General features: G+C 40.0%; 1 protein-coding gene and 1 long non-coding RNA gene across 2 annotated transcripts in view; one reads left to right on the forward strand and one right to left on the reverse strand.

Annotated features, from left to right (window-relative positions):
- The window catches only part of LOC142048001 (A-kinase anchor protein 10, mitochondrial-like), a 20,568-nt gene extending 4,398 nt beyond the window's left edge, over positions 1-16,170 (reverse strand). The window contains exons 1-3 of the mRNA XM_075074095.1: positions 15,864-16,170; positions 5,467-5,514; positions 2,615-2,797 (exon numbers count right to left, since the gene is read on the reverse strand). Coding sequence (XP_074930196.1) covers positions 2,615-2,797; positions 5,467-5,514; positions 15,864-15,885 — 253 coding nt within the window. The 5' untranslated portion in view covers positions 15,886-16,170. The remainder of the gene's footprint in view (positions 1-2,614; positions 2,798-5,466; positions 5,515-15,863) is intronic.
- Positions 16,171-18,011: 1,841 nt separating this feature from the next.
- On the forward strand, positions 18,012-19,432 carry LOC142047978 (uncharacterized). Its single transcript, XR_012657321.1, has 2 exons — positions 18,012-18,130; positions 18,377-19,432. It is a non-coding gene; the product is annotated as an uncharacterized LOC142047978 (long non-coding RNA).
- The last annotated feature ends 365 nt before the right edge of the window (positions 19,433-19,797 follow it).

A 19,797-nucleotide genomic window follows, 5' to 3' on the forward strand; every position in this document is an offset into this window, starting at 1 on the left:
CTTACCGATGGTTTTGTTAGCCACCGTGGCTTTTTATTTCTATTTACTGTTTTCTTAATTGTGGTTAACAGTTGAAGTGGGGCTCTATTCGCGGGTCTTTAAAAAGGCCCATGCGAATACAGGATTTCACTTTAGTACTGACCTTTTAACCTTCATTAACTACCCCGTTCTCATTTGTTAAGTTCCTCTTTTGAACTTAAATAGCCCGGTGTGGCTTGTGAGGTTTCTTCCCCAGCATGATGCTTGAAGCTATTGTGTCTGGTCACTATTCCGCAGAGCAGTCCTGATATAGTTTACCTCTGGACAGCTCCTGCACTCCACTCAGATAAATTAGATTGCGCTCTCCCCTGTGGGTTCCCATGCACTGCTCCATGAGACAGTTCAATTTAAGTATCGAGAAATTTTATCTCAGCATTTCGTCTCTGAGTAAAATTTCTGCCAGTCAATATCGAGTAATTGAAATTCCCCCATATTAGTTTCTTCATTTTTAGCGCTCTGCTATTTCCCTTGAGCAATCAATCATCACTATACTGTCCTAGTCAGTAGGTCGATATTGATCCCATAGATGTTTGAATTTTTATTAGAAGCATGGAAATTTTCTATCCATTCAGCGATTCTGATGGAACATGGTGACATTCTCGTTAAGATTTTTACTTTCATTATTGAATCTACATTTTCTTTCACATATTGCCACTCCTCCCCTGCACGACTGTTCTGTCAGCATTGTATGTCGGATGCTCATCAAACATGCTTTCAAAAGCCCTTTTGACACTGCCTTTAACTGTCATGGATAAGGAAAAGTTATTTACTTATTCCCATAATACAAGAACTAGGGGTCACCAAATGGAATTAATAGGTAGCAGGCTTAAAACAAATAAAAGGAAGTTCTTCTTCACACAGCGCACAGTCAACTTGTGGAACTCCTTACCTGAGGAGGTTGTGAAGGCTGGGACTATAACATTGTTTAAAAGGGAACTAGTCCATGGCTAGTAGCCAGGAAGGGTGAAGAATGGTGTCCCTAGCCTCTGTTCAGAGGATGGAGATGGATGGCAGGAGAGAGATCACTTGATCATTGCCTGTTAACTTCACTCCCTCTGGGGCACCTGGCATAGGCCGCTGTAGGTAGACAGATACTGGGCTAGATGGACCTTTGGTCTGACCCAGTACGGCCGTTCTTATGTTAAACATAAAAACCTCGTTTTTCAGTAGTGTTTACTTTTCAAAAATGTCTAGCCTACAAATAATTGGTAAATAGTCTACTGATTTGTTAGATCAATCTAAATGGCATTTTGCCTGCTCTGTATAAACAGCTTGTGTGGTTCAGAGAGATCAACTATAAGAACTCTGCAAGATTTACATACTTAGCTTGGCCTTGTTTAGATTAAAATAAACAAAACAGACTTTATAATGGATGCCTTCTACCCTTTAGGAAATCTGATTGTCCTTTCCGACCCAGAGGATGAGGCAGTTGGAATGAACAAGGCATACACCTTTTCTTCTGCACTCTCAGGCAGGAATACAGAGTAGAAGGAACACAGCCTTGTCCTGTTCGGACTTCTCTCTACCATCCTTGTAGCCTGTTACCTAATCAGTTGGCAGGGGCTGCTGCTGTAATTCCAGGTAAGAGACACACCACCTGGGTTTTTTTGTGTTTATATATTTTTAAATTCTCTCTTGCAGTAGGTGTTAGATTCCACCCTGCCAGCAGCTACACGAGGCACAACAAAAATGAGGGGGTCTCCGGAAGCTGGGGGCTAGTCCCTCATCAGCCTTCCAATCAGCTTTGATTCTTCCCCCTACAGTTACAGGCTGGTGACTACCAACACTGAGGATCTATGGCCCTAGAGAACAGCAAATTCAAGCCTTTATGCAAGATACCACAATGAGTACAATTTAAGAACCTAGGTATCTAAGCTTGTGGCTACTCTGGAGTTAGCCCAATGACATTTTCCAGTCCCTTAATAAAAAACAAACTGACACTGTCAGAGTAGCCTTAGAGGTCTAGTACAAAGGTACTGCCTACATCACAAATGGCCACAACGTTTAGTTTGAAGAAAAAGGACTCCTCGTGAATTTTTTTTTTTTAAATATAATCTGCATTCACCATAGCCAACCCCAAAATCCATTTATATAGAGCCCATTGGTAAACAAACAAAATAAAGTGAGTGATCAGGAATCTAATATTTACAGATGTACTAAGCCTAGGGATAAATTAACACATACCCATGGACGAACCTGCAATGAAGGAACATGGGAGGGACCACTGTGGAACAGACCCATTGCCCATCTGGTGTGCTATCCTCTTTGACAGTGCCATCAACAGTGTTTTAGAGAATGTGCAAGACTTTCATAATATACTTTACTGTAAATAACTATAGGGCACAGCACATTTCTTTTGATCCCAACTGGTAACAAGTATGCCTTATACTGAATGGCTAGCCCATGTTATTTTGCACTTTGTAGTGTAACTCAGTTACTATTCTTGTGTCTAATTTTCTTAACCTTACTAAGCTACTTGCCTCAGTGCTACCTTGTCCTAGTGGTCAGCACATATAATATTCATAGGATATGAAAAGATATGGCTCACCTATATTAGAGAACAGCAAAGTCTTACCTAAGTCTCCAAAATGTGCAGCCTCCATGTGACTTAGCTGCTTCTTAAGAGCAGCTGTCCGACTGCTAGAAAAAGAGTCCATGTTGGCGGAGATGGCATTAATTGCCACATGGCTTGGTCCTGCAGCCTCCAGCAAGGCATGATTTCTAGTGCTTCTTTGAGGGGAATGTACTGGTATTGCAGCTGGAATCAAGACAACAATGATTAAAAGAAAAAAACTTGCAACCTTTTCTACACCGTATCCCATGCTAAGTACCATGAGATGAGTTACAGTGTTAGCTCACCTGCATCTTTATTACAAAAACACCATTTGTAGTACTGCATGTCAGTCTCTGCTTAATAATCTGACCAGAGCAGGGGTACTAGAAATAAGTGGGTTCTCCACACCAAAGATAAGATCACTTCAGCCCGTTTATATTGTTGCCCATTCTCCTTTATCACATTTGTTCAGCAGATAACAAGGACTCTATGTTTCAGTTTACACAAAGAACGTTAACTCTACGAGTCTGCCTACCTCATGTATCAGAACTATCATAGCAGTCTTACACTTTTTCAGTAAATGACAGAACATCAGCAGCAGCCCCATTCAGGACAAATAGATCAATTTCCACTTCTATTTTGGAAACCTAATGTGGTCAGAGAAAATATCCAATGCTCTGAAACCATCTGTGAACTTTAATAGGTACATTTAATCTTTCTAAAATAATTTTATCTTTGCTTGCCACTAGAGAAAACAAGCTAGCAGAGTAAGCACTGATGAGCAAAGAAAATAATTAAAAGCTCATTGAAGCTGAGACTGTAAGAGCTAATACATAAATCTGTTGCAGCAGTATTAGGATAAGGATCATACTGGCTGCTTGAATTTGAAGAGAAAAGAGAAGGAAGCTAGTTTCCTCACAAGAAAACAAGAGGCAACATTATGCCAATATTCATTTTAGAGACTTCTGAGATATTAAGTTTGACTAGGACGCCAGGAAAAGAGATCTATCGCACCCAACCTTATTACACCATTATATAACAATGGATTTTACTGATGTGTCAAGGAAACTTGTTTCAATGGCTTTAATTCTTCACACCTCTTTCATATTTGCAATATCTAATGACACATACAGGCTGGGAATTAATACACTTAAATGCCCACACAACAGGCACCTTTGAATTAATGATATGGTGAGCTGATCTCCTAACCTAAATATGATATCCTGTTTTGTTTTTATGGCCCTTCGCTGTTCATTAGATGCGACACTATAGGTCAGATTTGTTCACGTAATTATCAATTACCTTTTGAGGATTTGTGGTCTGTTTTCTATACTTTTAATCTATGGCTGTATGGTTTTGTTTTGCTAAATTAGCTATGTAGAGACTACAATCTAATCTACAAATCTGGGTAAGTATAGTCTCCCTCTCCACTTGTTTGAATGTACATGACTGAATAAACATGAACATAGGCCTGATTCTGGCAAGTAGTCACTGGAAATAATTTGTAAGGTATGTGGAGGTTTTCCTTGAATTGAAATATTTGGTACTGAAATTCTGCTTGCTATTCTCCAAGAAGCCTTTGGTATGTATTACAGACAGGAATGGGAAAACACATGTTCTTCCAAGCCTGTGGGAAGCAGCTAGTTGCTTGGCTGATCACAGCAATTGAAGATTACTTGCTGGAGGACACTGTGTGGAAAAAAAAACCCATCTGATAATAGTTTAACCTTTCTGATTTAGATTTAAGGCTCCTAACTTATAAGCAGAATTTAAGTTTAATAAAACTCTAAGGATGAAATACCTATTCTAAAACTTCTAGATAGTGTTAAATCTCTAACCTCATATGATGCAGATCACTGAAGAGTGCTCTGCCAAACAAGGAAGTTGCTCCCATTTTGCTCAACATCTGCAGTTCTTGTTCTGAAATAAACTGAATTGTATTTTAAGTTTTATTTTACTCTACACAGTGGCCATGTCATAGCCTTTCCTTAGCAATCTGCTTGAACTAATAAGTAGTCATGACTAATAATTGCTAACTTGGTTAGGACGACTTTGATTCTTGTACTGCTTCAAAGATAAATCAACATGCTCAAAGATGCTTGTACACTTTACTTAAAGCCCAGGTAACACTTTATAAAGTACTGAAATAAAGTTATATTTGAGGCACATAAAAACAGCTTAATTATTGTAGCAATACTAAAGGGAAGCTGAACTAAAAAGTGAACATGTGTAAAACTGAAAACAATGGACAAATTAGATGTGTTATTTTCCCATGGCTTAACAGAGTGTTACCAACAAATCAAGGAAAATTTTCAACATTAAGTCATGTAACGACTACAAAATTTCTGACTATTTAGTGTAGTATTAGGGTAGCTGCTCTTTCTGAAAAAGATTTGGACCTCCACTCCACTGGCGTAAGTCTGAAGGCACTCCTGATTTCAAGTTGCTCCATATTTACATTAGTAAAAGCAAAATCAGAACCTAGCCTCCTGTTCTGTAAGTTAGGCAATGCAGAGTCACATTATCAAAATTGCAAAATAAATTACATACCAGAAAAAGCTCCCAAAAAACTCAGAAAGCAAACTACTGCAGATAAGGAATAATCACTATTTGCAAGGTGATAATTTTGGAATAAAACCTAAGAAAGAATGAACAACTCTCCATGCTTCCGGACCTGGTAAGATGATAGTTATCAGGAAAGATTAGTTTTCAATTTACTATAGGCCACCTGGAGATAGATTAACTATTTACGTTTTTTAGTACAAGGTGTACTTCCCTTCAGTGATAAGGAAATGTACAAGTGGTTACAAAAAATATGGCAGCGTTGTGGATCTTATTGTCTTTCTTTAGAGTTCAGTAAATCTTGAGCTTACTTTTAATTGCTTTTACATCTGTGGTCTTCTCTTGTTCTTTGCCTTTCACTGTAAAATATAAAAGAAGGAGTAAAAAGCTATTTAAGGTTTGTGATGACATGGACTGTTGAAGGAGAATATAAAAATCTCAAACTCAAGACTTGGTGGGTAATGAAATTAGCAAATAAGCACTTTTTTGTTTTAAAATATATTTGCTATTTTCAACTCTACACATACATCCAGTAGCTGGATGGGGATGTTAAGTTTTTTATACAAAACCTGGTAGTTCATTCTTAAAGATTAAATTTCACAAAAATTAAAACATTTGTATTAATGCAAACATCCCGTAAAGCTCAAGTACTATGTAATTTAAACGAATTTAGGCAACCTACAAGATTGGTTATCTGATTTCTTATTTAAAATACATTCAAAATGTAAATTGTTTTCAAAACAAAATTACAGGATGAACTAGTTCCTTTTTAAAACAAAATATTGGCAGATGTTTTCAGTGAACCACACAACACACAATTTTGGAAAAATTATATCCCTGCAGTATTATCTGAATACCAGTAGTGTGCCCAGTGTTGTATAGACATAAATGGAGTTTGTCCTTGCCCCTGACTTTACACAGCAGTAGGCGATATAGAAATTTACAATAAGTATAATTCTGACACAAACAATACTGACTGAACTTGAAGCACAACAGATTTAAAGGAAAAATGAAGTTTTTAGGAAGAATCTGAAAGACAATAATGAGGAAGTCCCAACGTAAGGAACAGTATAGAACAAAGCATAAAGACTGAAGGAGGACATGAAGATGACTGAAAAAATAATAAATTTATCAGTGATAATCAAAAAAAGTACACTAGCATGTGTAAAGGGAAAGCCTAATCTCAAAAGTCCAGGGGGGAAATAGGTTACTATTTTAGGATAATACCAATACCATCAAATAAACTGTTCTATGTAGCATTGTGACAGGCATTTTTCGCATTAACTTTGTCAAAGTTAAGACAGATACATGTCTACCTATTTACCAATCCATTTATGACAAAGCTAAAAAATATCAGCAAAACTAAAACCAGCAAACATTTCCATTGGCTAAGAAAGCAAGTAATATGCTCAATTACCGAGGGACAATCTACACTCATTCCTATATTTGCTTTCTACAACCAACTCTCTGTATAACTTTTCATGAGTGATGTACCCAAGTATTCAGATTCACCTGAATCTGGGTTACTGCTGATTAAGCATTATATGTATTTTATGACTTTAAAAACAAACTTTGTACTTGTGGATAATCTAAACATTATACCCAGATGTGCAGACACTTTTTTCTTAACCTGTATATTATATACTTTAATATTAGCTTTAATAAAATTTTTAAATTTGGATTTTCGTTTGCTTCATCAACGAACAGGTTCAGATTACTTCTGTCTACTACACTTATGCTAGTGACTACATTAGATCATGTAAAATCGATTTCATCTGAGATATTTATGACGACGCAAGTTTTAATTCATTACTGATTTTCAAGTTTGGTCAATACTGCCTTGGGACCCAGGACCTCTAATGACTCTAAAGGACTTATCAGATCAAGTCCCTAACTGTATATACACCTCTACCTCAATACAATGCTGTCCTCAGGAGCCAAAAAAATCTTACTATGTTATAGGTGAAACCGCGTTATATCAAAATTGATTTGATCCGCCGGAGTGCGCAGCTCTGCCCCCCCAGAGCCCTGCTTTATCGTGTTATAACTGGTGGCATTATAAAAGGGTAGAGGTGTACTTAAATTAGTGAGAGAGTGGGACCACTTGTCTAAAAATTCAAGGTTTTGAGAATTATTCGAACTCCTGACACCTGCACTCCCTAACCTCAAAAAAATATACATTTAGAAGATGTAACTTTCAATGACAAAAAGCAATATGTATGAGACTCCCAAAAACTCTATCATTATATATCCTGGAGACCAAAAGAGAACTTATTTATGGATGATTCATCTTTAAATTCAAAGAACTGGGACACAAACAATAACAGAAGCCTTGATACTGAACATTAGACCACAGAAGAGTTACATATATTTTTTTAAAAAAATGTCTAAGATCATTAGTAAATTAACTAAATAGATCACAATTTCACAAGTGCATCTGCACTTTTCTTGCTGTGTCATGTTATGTATCTTGCTGCGCATTTGCAAATATAGAATCTTACAAGGGACCAGAGATAAGGTAATTTAGCAAGCCAAAAGTCTTACATATTAACAAAGTGCACTATGTTTGAGCAATGGTTTGCCCCACAGAAGACAGCAAAAAAAAGGGCAATGTGTCCACAGCCTATCTGCTCCAAGATGCGTTTCTGCTTCACATGTTTTCTTTCAACTGATAGCTTTAAAGGCCTGTCCTCAGAACAGTCTCTGACCAATTTACTAGACAGAAGGTGCTATTGAGCTTTGAAATGGTAGTTGCAACTTCCAGCATTCCCAAGATCAAGCACTTTGCACTACTGCAAAAAACACAAGTAGTAATCACTTACGCTTTGTCCATGCATCCCATTCACAAACGTTGCATGCTACACATGTTGCACAGTAGGAAAATTCACAAGCTCTTATGCAAAAATAATCTCAACGTTAGTTGTGGTGGTAACAGTGTAAAACAGGTGCATGCAAGAATTCCATGCTTCATATCCTTTGTGCCCTATTCAGCAAAGGGACCCCTCAATTAAGAAGGGAAACCTCAGTTCTTCTTCCCACTTACTGAGGAACAAAACATTCTACAGAGTACAATACCAAAACTATGATTGTTGATTTCTGACAGCAATCTTAACAGAAATAGCTTGGTGACTAAGCTATATTGATCTCTTTAGCCAAAACAAAAGAGGTCAAACCTACCAGCAGAGATGACCACTCATGACTGAAATGAAAGGCCTCTCATGCCAAAGCAGAAAAAACCTGCATTTTACACACTGTAAGACCCTGTGATTTGTTAAGATATTGTAGACTCTGATGGTTATATTTAAGCATTCCAACTTAGGGGGCCATATTCTGCCACTGATGTAGACAGAGCCTCACCACTTGCTTTTAATTTTTAAGCTTAACCAAAAAAAACAAACAAAGAAAGTCGACTGACTTGAGTTATGTTAGATGGAATGAATTGCCTAGGAGTTGTGGAATTCTCCATCTCTGGAATATTTAAGAGTAGGTTAGATAATTCTATCAGGGATCGGTCTAACCCATATGTGTCCTGCCATAAGGCAGGGACTGGACTCGATGACCTCTCGAGGTCCCTTCCAGTCCTAGAGTCTATGAATAATTTACACCCCCCTCTCCCCCAATTATGGTGATTTAAAAAAAAACAAAACAACAAATACCTAGAAACTTGGTGCATCTTCACTTAAGATACCATCACCAATTTTAATTTGGCCCCTGCATCCATACATGGGACAATGACATTGTCCTAGGAAGGGTGATCACTATCTGCAGAATACAAAAACCCTAGATGAAGTAAAGGAACCTGTATTCTGCTTCACCTACAGCACATGCAAGGTCAGCTTCCTCATCTATTCAAGTCATTTCTTCACATATTTACCTCCTGCAGTTTGCATTACTGCCCAAAAGAGTATTCAGTTTCTAACAACACAGTACTGTTAATTGAAGGGTATGGCAAATTTGTGGGAATTCAGAGACCTCACAGAGCACCGGATGTGAAGATCAATCATGTCTCCTCCTCCCCATCCCCTGATATAACTCACAGATAGTATTATCTAAATAATCTAACATTTGGATATTTGCACATGCATCACCTGAAGCTTTATTACAAACTTGACTTATCAGCATAGTTAAGATATATATACTTTGATTGTGTTGGATGACAGGTTTGACAGATGCTTTCTATCAAGCTGAGAACTTTGTGTAGATGATTCCTATGTAATTGATGTGGTTAGCTAGAAAAAAAAGATTGGTTTAAATCTAGATGGTACACTTTCTAGTATATATTAGCATTCTACCATGGAATTTAAAACATGTTTTGGTATTTATGGTGAACATTTTAAGTTGTATGCTGTTTGGGGGAGGAACTGTCTCTCTATGTTTGCAAAGTGCCTACAAAATAAGTACTGTAGGGAGGTATTTTAGTCAAAAAAATCTGCATCTTACGGCTGTAAAAAAATTATTTTTGTCAATTACAAAAAAAAAAACAACCCTAAAGATCAATTAGGCAAAAAATTATGAAGTCACCAAAATATTTACGGCTCAGAGTTAAAAATGAAAGTGATACTGAAAACATGCTTGTAACTTCCAGCTCCATCTAAATAAATATTTAAGTGCATAAGCTACCAGTGAAAACTTCTTTGGCCTCTACAGGCTGAAAAGATTACTTACAAATAGCTCATTCATGGAACACTGGCCTTGAAAATCTTCCAAGTACAATCTATACAAATTATAACTACTAGAATCAAGTCTTTACATGGCAAAATATGAGCACATTTTAAAAAAGCTCTTACCCCAGTTTAAATATTTTAGAGAGGCATTTCAATCTCCAGTTATATAATTGTTCTGCACAATAGTCAATCCAGCATTATCAGTCTGACAGCCATTAGAATGGGAAGTATAAATGATGTAGACCCATGTATTGGCAACTCAGCATTTTACATTTATGCTAGAGGTTAGCACTTTCATTTTGGAATAGAGTAATTCAAACCTAAATTAAGCAACTTGGGATTCTTGTTTTCCATTTTTTTTTATGTAGACCCTCAATTTATACATGACTGTAGACATTAAAATATTTAAGATGACTAGGTTTTACATAGATTATTGAACACTATTGTCCAGATGAAAATTGTCTGGGAAAATCAGCATATATCCCGTCTAGCTCAGTAATTTTTAACATATGTAATTTGTTACACTGCATCAGAATACCATCACTCTCAATACCTGATGGATCAAATCCAGTCTCAGTTACCTCTAGTGACAGCGATTACTCAATTTCCCTTGTCTTCCATTGTCTAATTGCTTTAGCTAAAGACTTAATTGTTTCTCCATGCCAACTTCTCTGGAAAGGTGAGTTGCTACTCTTTAACTAGTTATTACCTTACTACCTGTAATATGACAGTTCAAATTGTCACCTACTTAAGTGGCAACATGGGATGTTTAAGTACTCTAGTATCACTGTCAGCAACAAGCAGAACAAATTTACAAAACAATAGTTACAGATATAGGAATGATAGTACATGCATATAGGCTATGTTTCAAGGAGTAAAATATCACTACAAGAATTCTGCTTTCACCTTGCTGCAGCCAGTCTAGGTGGTGTCATATCATGTGCTTAAAGCTAATTCTGAACAACAACAGCAGCCATGTACATTAGGGGTTATAGGTCTGATAGAATTTCCACTGTCAGCCTTCATTTTCAGAGGACTAAGAGTCAGGCTGAGGTGCAGCCTGCCATACGAGGTCTAAGAATTTTAATATATTTAGTGAGAAAAATCAGTTTGCCAAGAAGGATGAGCAAATGTAAGCTGTCTTGTATCATTTTATATGTGCATCAGTTAACCCTTCTTCTTACATCATGGCAGGACTGTTTATACTATTTCTAAGATAACAGATGAGTGTGTAATTTGGCCTTGAATATCCTCACTAATGAAAATTTCCTAACCTTCTATAACCTCCTTTGGCTGCTGGTTCAGATGCCTAACAAATCTTTTAGTTACACTTTTTTTTCCTTCTACTATTCAACCCTAAATTTTCCTAGCCTCTTGCCTTATGACCCACCTTCATCAACTAAAGATGTAGTTTATTATTTCCCCAGGTATAAGAGCTCAAGATATTTATAGACAGTTCTTTCCTTCCTCAGTTTTCACCAAATATACCCAGTTCCCTTCATCCTTCCCAACTTTGTCTCTTATAAAAATACTATAGCAATTTGCTCCAACTATATTGATTTTGGACACAGTACCTTGGTTTTTAAATGAGGATGGTCGGGGTTATTCAAAACCTTTTGTTTGTTTTCTCCAACATCTCCAATTTACACCTTCCCTAAAATGCAGTATCCAAAACTGAAAGCAGCTCTCTCAGGCCTAATCAGTTCTCAGGGCAGCAGACCAACAATCTTCCTTGTGTTATATGTAAGGCTACGTTTTTACTCACAGGTATTTTTAGTAAAAGACATGGACAGGTCACAGGCACCAAACAAAAATTCAAGCCCCATGACTTGCACTATATACCCAACTAAATCTTGGGGAGTGGTCAGGGGTGCCGCAGGTGCTCGTAGGGTGCCACAGGTACTTGGGGTGGGGCCAAGGGGAAGCTGTGGGTGCTCGGGGCTGGTGCTGGGGGGAGACCCCTGCTGGCGTGGATGGGATGAGGGGGGATTTGGCTGGACTGGCAGGCTCCTTAACTGGCTCCTTGCAGCTCCCTGGAAGCGACATGTCCCTTCCTCGGCTCTTAGCTCTGCACGCTGCCCCTGCCCCAAGTGCCAGCTCCACAGCTCCCATTGGCCAGGAACCACAGCCAATTGGAGTTGTGGGGGCAGTACCTGTGGGCTGAAGCAGTACACAGAGCTAGGAGCTGAGGGAGGGACATGTCACCAATTCTGGGGGAGTCCTCCAAGGTAAGAACCATCAAGAGCCCTCACCCCCTCCCATGCCCCAACCCCCAGCCCTCAGCCCCCTCCCATACCCAAACTCCTGCTGCTGGGGGCGGGGGGGAGGGCAGGAGCCCGAGCCCCAGGCCAGCCACACCGGCTGCTGAAGTTGCGGTGGTCCTGGAAAGTCACACAATCCATGACTTCCGTGACAAACTCACAGCCTTAGTTATATTTCTGTTAATGCAACCTAGAAAAACTAGGTTTTGTTTGTTTGCACTATCACATTTAGTGTTTCAGCCACTTCTGCTAAAACCAATAATCTCAGATCCCTTTAGTAACAGTACTATCAAAATCAGTATCCGTCTATTGTATGTTTGACTAGTCCTTCCTATGAGAATCTCTTTGCATTTGTCTTTATAATAATAATACTATATGGAGATATACCTATCTCATAGAACTGGAAGGGACCCTGAAAGGTCATCGAGTCCAGCCCCTTGTCTTCACTAGCAGGACCAAGTACTGATCTTTTGCCCCAGATCCCTAAGTGGCCCCCTCAAGGATTGAACTCACAACCATGGATTTAGCAGGCCAATGGTCAAACCACTGAGCTGTCCATCAATGGGTTTCACTTTGTTTCCATACCAGTTCATCAAGACAGAGTACTTGTTCCACAATTCCCTTTATTGTCTACTCTGGGGAAGGTTATTTCACACAAGAGCCTACATAAAAATAACTGCATACAAAAATACTTCAGTGTACAGAGTTGAAGAACATTTTGTATCCGACCATTAGTTCACAGCTGGATCTATATTAGGATTTCATCCTGCTGCCCATCACTATGGTATCTGAGCACCTTCCATATAATAACTGATGACAACAGCAAAGTCTGTGGTGGACTTCATGGCATCTCTGAAACCTCTCCCATGAAAAGTGGGGGGTTAAAACTGTTTTTCCAGGACTACTGCACTAATCCCCACACATAAGAGAATTAGTGCTGCTACTTTGGCCTTGAAATCTTGTAATAACATGTAAAGTACTTCCAGTATGTGTGAAAAATATGAGCCTGGCCACTGAACACTCCTATCTAAACTTATAAAATCTTCTCACTCTCTCAAAACAAAAAATGCAGTTTGGATCCATTTTTCCATAACAAGATACTTTAGAAGAGATTCATATCAGCCACTTAACTGTTGTAGGAGCTCTTGAAGGAATGATAGTTTTACTACTTGAACTACAGTATTATCATGGGTTGACAAGATTGCCTCACACACAATAAAACACCTGGATTACCCTTCAAATGTGGAAGTGATTTCCATTTAAAAAAAATCAAGCCTGTGTAAATTGGAGGTGCTGTTATAGAACATTAATTTTCTAATGATTCAGACCACTAATACCACCAGGATTATTTCATTTTCAAAGAACAAGGAAGCAGTAAGACTATAAAATCAACTTGAAAAATGTCAAACATATTTGGCTCTAAAATCTTATATTTTAAGTCATATTGTTACCTTTTTCTATTAGTCATTTTCAGTTATCCATATACCCCCATTTTCTGTGTCAAATACTGGACACACTTACTGACTAATGAACCATAATCAGAAGAATAGTTAAACACGGAAGACTCTGCTGACTGAAAAATAGCCTGATAAAGAAAGCTGTTGAACACCAGGAATTCTAGGAAGTATCTACTGAGCTCCCATAGGACTTGAGTTCTCAGCAGCTTTCAGGATCAGACTTCAGTCCCCAAACACTAATAGCATGCTGAAAATAATTTTCCCTAATCAAAATGTGAGCACCTCTGATTGCACATTTTGAACTGAAAGTACAACAGATTTACTCCAGGTAAAAGTAAGGTTCTACTATTTGTTTTAAAGGGATTCATCTTTTGTAAATGAAATTAAATAGACTAGCTCAAACTGTAAAACCCAGAATGCATGTCATTTATTTCAAGTAATGAAAATAATGGTTAGTTTCTTTACCTCATTTTCTTAGCACAGGAAGCCTTAGTTACATTTCTTAGGGGATGTAACTTCTCTAGAGACTGATTATGAAGTGAGGAATTTAGCACCCATATGTTAAAAAAATAAAACACCCTCTGTTTCAATTGACTGCTTTTAGACCAATTCAGCAACAAAATCTAAACCAGCAGTTCTCAAACTGTGAGTTGGAACCACAAAGTGGGTCGGAACCACAAAGTGAGTTGCGACCTGTTTTAATGGGGTTGCCAGCGTTGGCTTGGACTTGCTGGAGCCCGGAGCCAAAGCCCAAGGGCTTCAACCCTGGGTAGCAAGGGTTGAGGTTACACCCTGCCAGTCTTGGACTAAAGCCCTTGGCCTTCCACCTTGGTTCCCACACTCACAGTGGTGGGGCTTGGGCTTTCCTCCTCCCTCCCAGGGCAGCAGGGCTCAGGCTTGGGTTCCCCCACCTGGGGTCGTATAGTAATTTTTGTTGTCGGAAGTGAGTCACAGTGCAATTAAGTTTGAGAACCCCTGATCTAAACCAGTAACTGAAAGATTACCTGTATTCACTGCACAAGAAGAGGAATCAGGAAAATAGGATTCTTAAAATATTAATATATTGAGTTATGCTACATAACTTTTGTATAATAAGCTCATTGGGACAAGGACTGTATCATCTCTGCTTCTGTCCAGCATTTAGCACAATAGGTGCTTGGGGCTTTAGGATACTATCACAATACGAATAGCTAATATGCTGTGTTTTACTATATCATGCAAGTGTTATTTTAATTTGGTAAAATTTAACAAGATGGAGTGGGTTAATGCAAAATTTTATTTGCAGTAGTCTACCTAAAAAGGAAACAAGAAGTATGCAACATGTAATAATTATCTGTTTTACAGCTGTTAAACCATGCTTTCCTTAAGAGAATGCAAACTCTGACCTTGCTAGTTACAACTACTCTGAGAACCACCCCAGTGAATGAAGCTGCTAGCTGCATCACCAAGACTTCAAACCAGGACCTATTTCACAATACGCTTAGATTTCCTAAGGTCACAGAAAGATCCTTGTTACAAGGCAAGGAGAAACTGCAGCAGACATCTCACTCTGAGATGCAGCAGCCAGGACAAAACAAAGGAGTTTAAACCCATCATAACACCCCCAAACCATGCCTTTTTTTTTTTATTTTTGTGGGGTGAAGGGTGGGAACGAGTCAGGGTTATTTACTAAAAGCAGAGCTGACAGGTCCCACTCATTAGGAGCGAGATTCAGTCATTTCAGATTATTTTTTTAGACTCCCTTGTTTGAGGATTGTTTGCACTGCATGCTTGAATAAAATGCTTAATAGTTTTGATGTCTTCATCAAAGACATCATCATATCTTGGACATCTCTGAAAACATGCAGGGGGAAGCACTTATCGACAGCAGAGAAGGGGAGAGAGAATGGGTGTCCAGAGGGAAAAGAATGTGCAGACCCCTGGCAGGCTGTCTCTAAGGGGGAACGGGGTGGGGGGAGGCTCCTACAATCCCCTGTCCAAGGTCCTGCCTCCTCCTCTGTACCCCAGAGGGCAAAAAGGTCTGGGTCCCACACCTCAGCCTCTCTATGTGCCCCCATGAAAGAGCAGCCCCCCATATCCCCAAGTCTCCTGCCCCCCATGTTCCCGCCCTCTACCGTTCCCTCTCCTAGGGCCTCCACCCCCTCAATGTTCCCTCCCCACCGCCATGCCAGTCCCTTCCCCTCCCCAGCCCTCCCGCCCCCATGTTATGTTGCCTCCCCACAGCCTCTCCCTCCTCAGGCCGGCTGCCTCCGCGGCCCCGCCGTCCCCGCAGCCTCCACCCCATGGCCCTGCCAGCCCTGCTGCCCCGGGGCGGCGGCCCCCTCACCTTTCCGCTTGAAGAAGGACATGGTGCCGGGGCGGGGAGGGGGGAGAACAGCGGGCCGGGCTCCCTATGAATGAGACTCCTTCCTCCTCCTGCCGGCTCCTCTCCCTCCGCCTCTTCCTCCCGCGGAGCAGCCACCAGCCGCCATATTGTCAACAACCGCCACCGCCAAGCTCCCTCTTCCGGGGGCAACGGAGGCGAGAGGAGAGCGGGGCTCCTGAGGCATCACGGGAAACGCGGCGCGGCAATACCCGCCGCCTCTTGCCTTCCCCCAAGATGGCTGCCCGGGCGTCAGGCCGCCATGCTAAGTGCGGGAAGCCCGCTCAGATAAGGGCAAAGGGGCCCAGAGCCGGTAGCCATCTTGGATGATGGCAAAATGCTCCAGGTTAGGCCAGGACAGGCACCCATTTTGGATAAGGGCAGACGGCGCCAGAGAGAGTTAGACCCAGTCAGCCATCTTGGATAAGGGCAAGGAGCCCCAGACCCGGGAAATTGGGGTTTTGTCCGCATGTTAAAGGCTGGGGGCGGAGAAGGAAAAATGTCAGTTTCTGCTGTGAGACTAACTCCGCCTTTATGACGTCGCATTTGCCTGGCTGTGGTGTGATGTCATCAGCCTTTGATGTAACAGTATCATGCTGCATCAGGGTGTCCTGGTGCCATGATGTAATGTCCCATTAGGTCAAAATGTCATCATGCTGAGATGTGATGTCATCGCGCTGTATTATAACAGCATCACCTGGTCTCAAAACACCACTGAGCCGGGCCACGGTGCCATATCAACGCATCACGGCCATGCACAGTTGCCAATTGTGGTTGGACATATTCCTGGAGGTTTCATCACATGACATCATAGTTGATTAAAGATAAATGTTTACATCCTGAAGACTCCAGGACAATCCTGGAGGGCTGGCAACCATACTGCCATGTGCGTTCACAGTGGATCAAATCCTTGTTCTTGCCACACGGTACCATCATACTGAAGTACCGTCATTGTGGCACTCACAGTGCTTCTATGCTGTGTCAAAATGTCATCAGAGCACAACGTGGCTTCATCATTTTGTCTCAAAATGCCCACATACTGGTGTTGTATAGCCAGCAAAAGTTCCCACCCTACCTAGTCTTAGCCAGAACTTAGAGATACTTTGAGTTGTGACACTAGGCCACACAGACTGTGTCAGTTAGTAAGGGTTCATCTGTCTCCAGAACCCTCTTTGTATTCAGACAAGCGAATCTTATTTCTTCTCTACCACAAAGGACATTACAGTTATGACACAACATTGCCATGATTATTTCTAAAGAGTTGTATAGGTACCAAGTTCTCTACAAACAGTTGAGAAAACTGAATTAAATTCTCTGCCCTGAGAAGTATAGAATCTTTCTGACAACATGGGAACAAAAATTGCCATTCTGGATCAAATCAATTGTCCATCTAGCTCAACAGATTCTTTCTGACAGTGGCTTGTATCAGTTGCTTCAGAGGAAAGTGTAAAAGCCCCATAATGGACAATTATGGAATAGCCTGCCTCTGGATAAGATTCTGCCAAGCCCTTAATGTAGCTTCTGGATTCAGTTGATGCTAATATCTTTCACCGAGATAAGATTGCTACACTATCCTTGCAAAGTACCCATCCTGCAAAGACATATGTACTTAGTTTAACACACTACGAGTAGTCCCAGTTAGTCTAATGAGACTATTTGCAGTGCAAAGAGTTAAGCCCTATCTATGTGTTAGCAGGATTGGGGCCCAAGGTCTTACATCGTAACAATCCCTGAGGGGCAGTAGTCACTGGCTACAGTGGATACTATTGCATCTGGCTTATGACCTGAAGTAGAATGCTTTTATTCAATGCAATACAAATATTGCAACACAAATAAAGTTTGCAGGCTCAAATGTCCATTTTGGACATGGGAAAACCTTAAGTAGAAGTTTGAAGCGTTGACCTTAGAAAAAGCCAAACCTTTGTTTAATTGCACCATGCAGTCTCAAATATTGCAAAAATCCTGCTTGAGATTTTTATAAGTAGTTAAAAAATCCTCAAATGAAAGGATATAATATACTACGGATGACAAGCACAATTAATAGGAAGTAGAATAATAATAAAATAATGATACTTTGTATTCCAAGAGTGCCCAGAAGAGTATAAGGCTCTTTACAAACATTAACAAATGCAACCCTGTGTGATAGCTTTGTATTCTTATTGCAGTTCACTTCTACAGATGGGGAAACCAAGGTACAGAGCAAGGAACTGGCTTCCTCAAGATCCCACAAGGTGAAAGATTCCCCTAAATCAGACCTTATATTAAAAGCACACTTCATCATTGTGATGAGTGCCAGAAAACCAGTTCAGTGCTATGCATATCAGTAACCCAGAGGCTCAATCCCTCTAACGGCAGACCTCATTGTTAGAAACAAGGGAGGACAAGCATTAGCTACCAGTTTTCCAGTATACAGCTCTTGACACTGATTTCCTCTTAAGGCCCTTTAGTCTACAATGTACCTGTCCAAATTTTTCCAGGATCATCCTGATTTAGTTGGGGAGAACCTGCATTTTGGGAGTCCAGCTTGTAGGAGATTACAAGTATCCAGAACTGTAAAACTATCATCGTGTTGTAAAGATGCATGGGAGGAAGCTGTGATACTCTGTGATGTCACTGCATCATGATATGCCAATGCAGTGTCATCACTCTGCAATGTAACTGTCCTGGTATCATGATGATGCTGAAGTTTGTCTTATCAGAAAACTGTAACAAATAGAATAAATTAAAATAGATAAATACATAATTTACTCTTCAATAGAATATTTCATTGAAGAATCTCAACTTGCTTTACAAATATTGATTAGTTAAACCTCACAACCTGTAGGTTACATAAGAGATTCAGAAGCATCTCTTCACTCATCTTTGAAACGCAGCCATCTTTAAAGCAGAATGCAGCTTCTGATCAACACCCCTTAGCAACTAATTATTTCCTTTTAACACTGTGATTGTTAACTTGTTTTGTGGTGCTCTCTGACACATTTTTGTGCTCAGAGACTGATTGGAGAGGAGCATTTTATAAATACCAAATTAAATTAATTATCAACACCCAATACAAGAGGCTGATAATAGCCAAAATATATAAATGGTGAGCAAATCCAGAAGAAAAACATGGCCCTTAGCAAGAAAACTTAAAATCACAGTGCCTGGCAAACAAAGTTTCCATTAGCCTTCCAGGGGCAAGTATTTGTCTTTTTAAACATGGCCATTATAAAGAGAATAACACAATCCTCAAGAGTGCTCCACACAGTCACAGCCCTATGCCCCTTTTAACTTCCAATGGGCTTTGTGTGTTTAAAAGGATCTGACTGTGCAGATCCAGCTACAGGACTGGGCTCTAGCTTGTACTACATTCTGAGGTCAGGGACATTGGGTGAAATCTGGTCTCCACAGAAGTCAATGACAAAACTCTTCTTGATTTCAGTGGGGTCAGAACTTCACCCACTGTATTTTTTCTGTAAAGAATTATGCATATTTATGACACCATGTGACCAAAAATATTGTCATAAAAAAATCCTAATAAAGATTTAAAGCCAGCACTTTGGTCCTAATCCTGCCTCATTGTGCCTGTTGGTCTCCAGACAGTGAGGATTTTATGGTTTTTGTTATATACCATGAATACTTCCATGCTGTGCCTAGCTAAAGACAAGGGAAGTTTATGAGAAAGCATGTTCATCTCTTTGAATGTCCTTGATTTTATTTGTGTGGTTAAAGAATGGTGCCGAGAGTCAGGATTCTTTGGATGAAATCTCATTCCACTGAAATCAATGGCAAAACTCCCATTGACTTCAGCGGAGTGAGGATTTCACCAGAATTCTGTTGCTGACCTTGTCATAGACTCACTGACCTTTACTGCATTCATGAAATGGGCCCATAATTCACCAAAGGTGCAGCTCCATGG

The sequence above is a fragment of the Chelonoidis abingdonii genome, chromosome 20 (assembly GCF_003597395.2).
Source record: "Chelonoidis abingdonii isolate Lonesome George chromosome 20, CheloAbing_2.0, whole genome shotgun sequence".
Lineage (NCBI taxonomy): Eukaryota > Metazoa > Chordata > Testudines > Testudinidae > Chelonoidis > Chelonoidis abingdonii.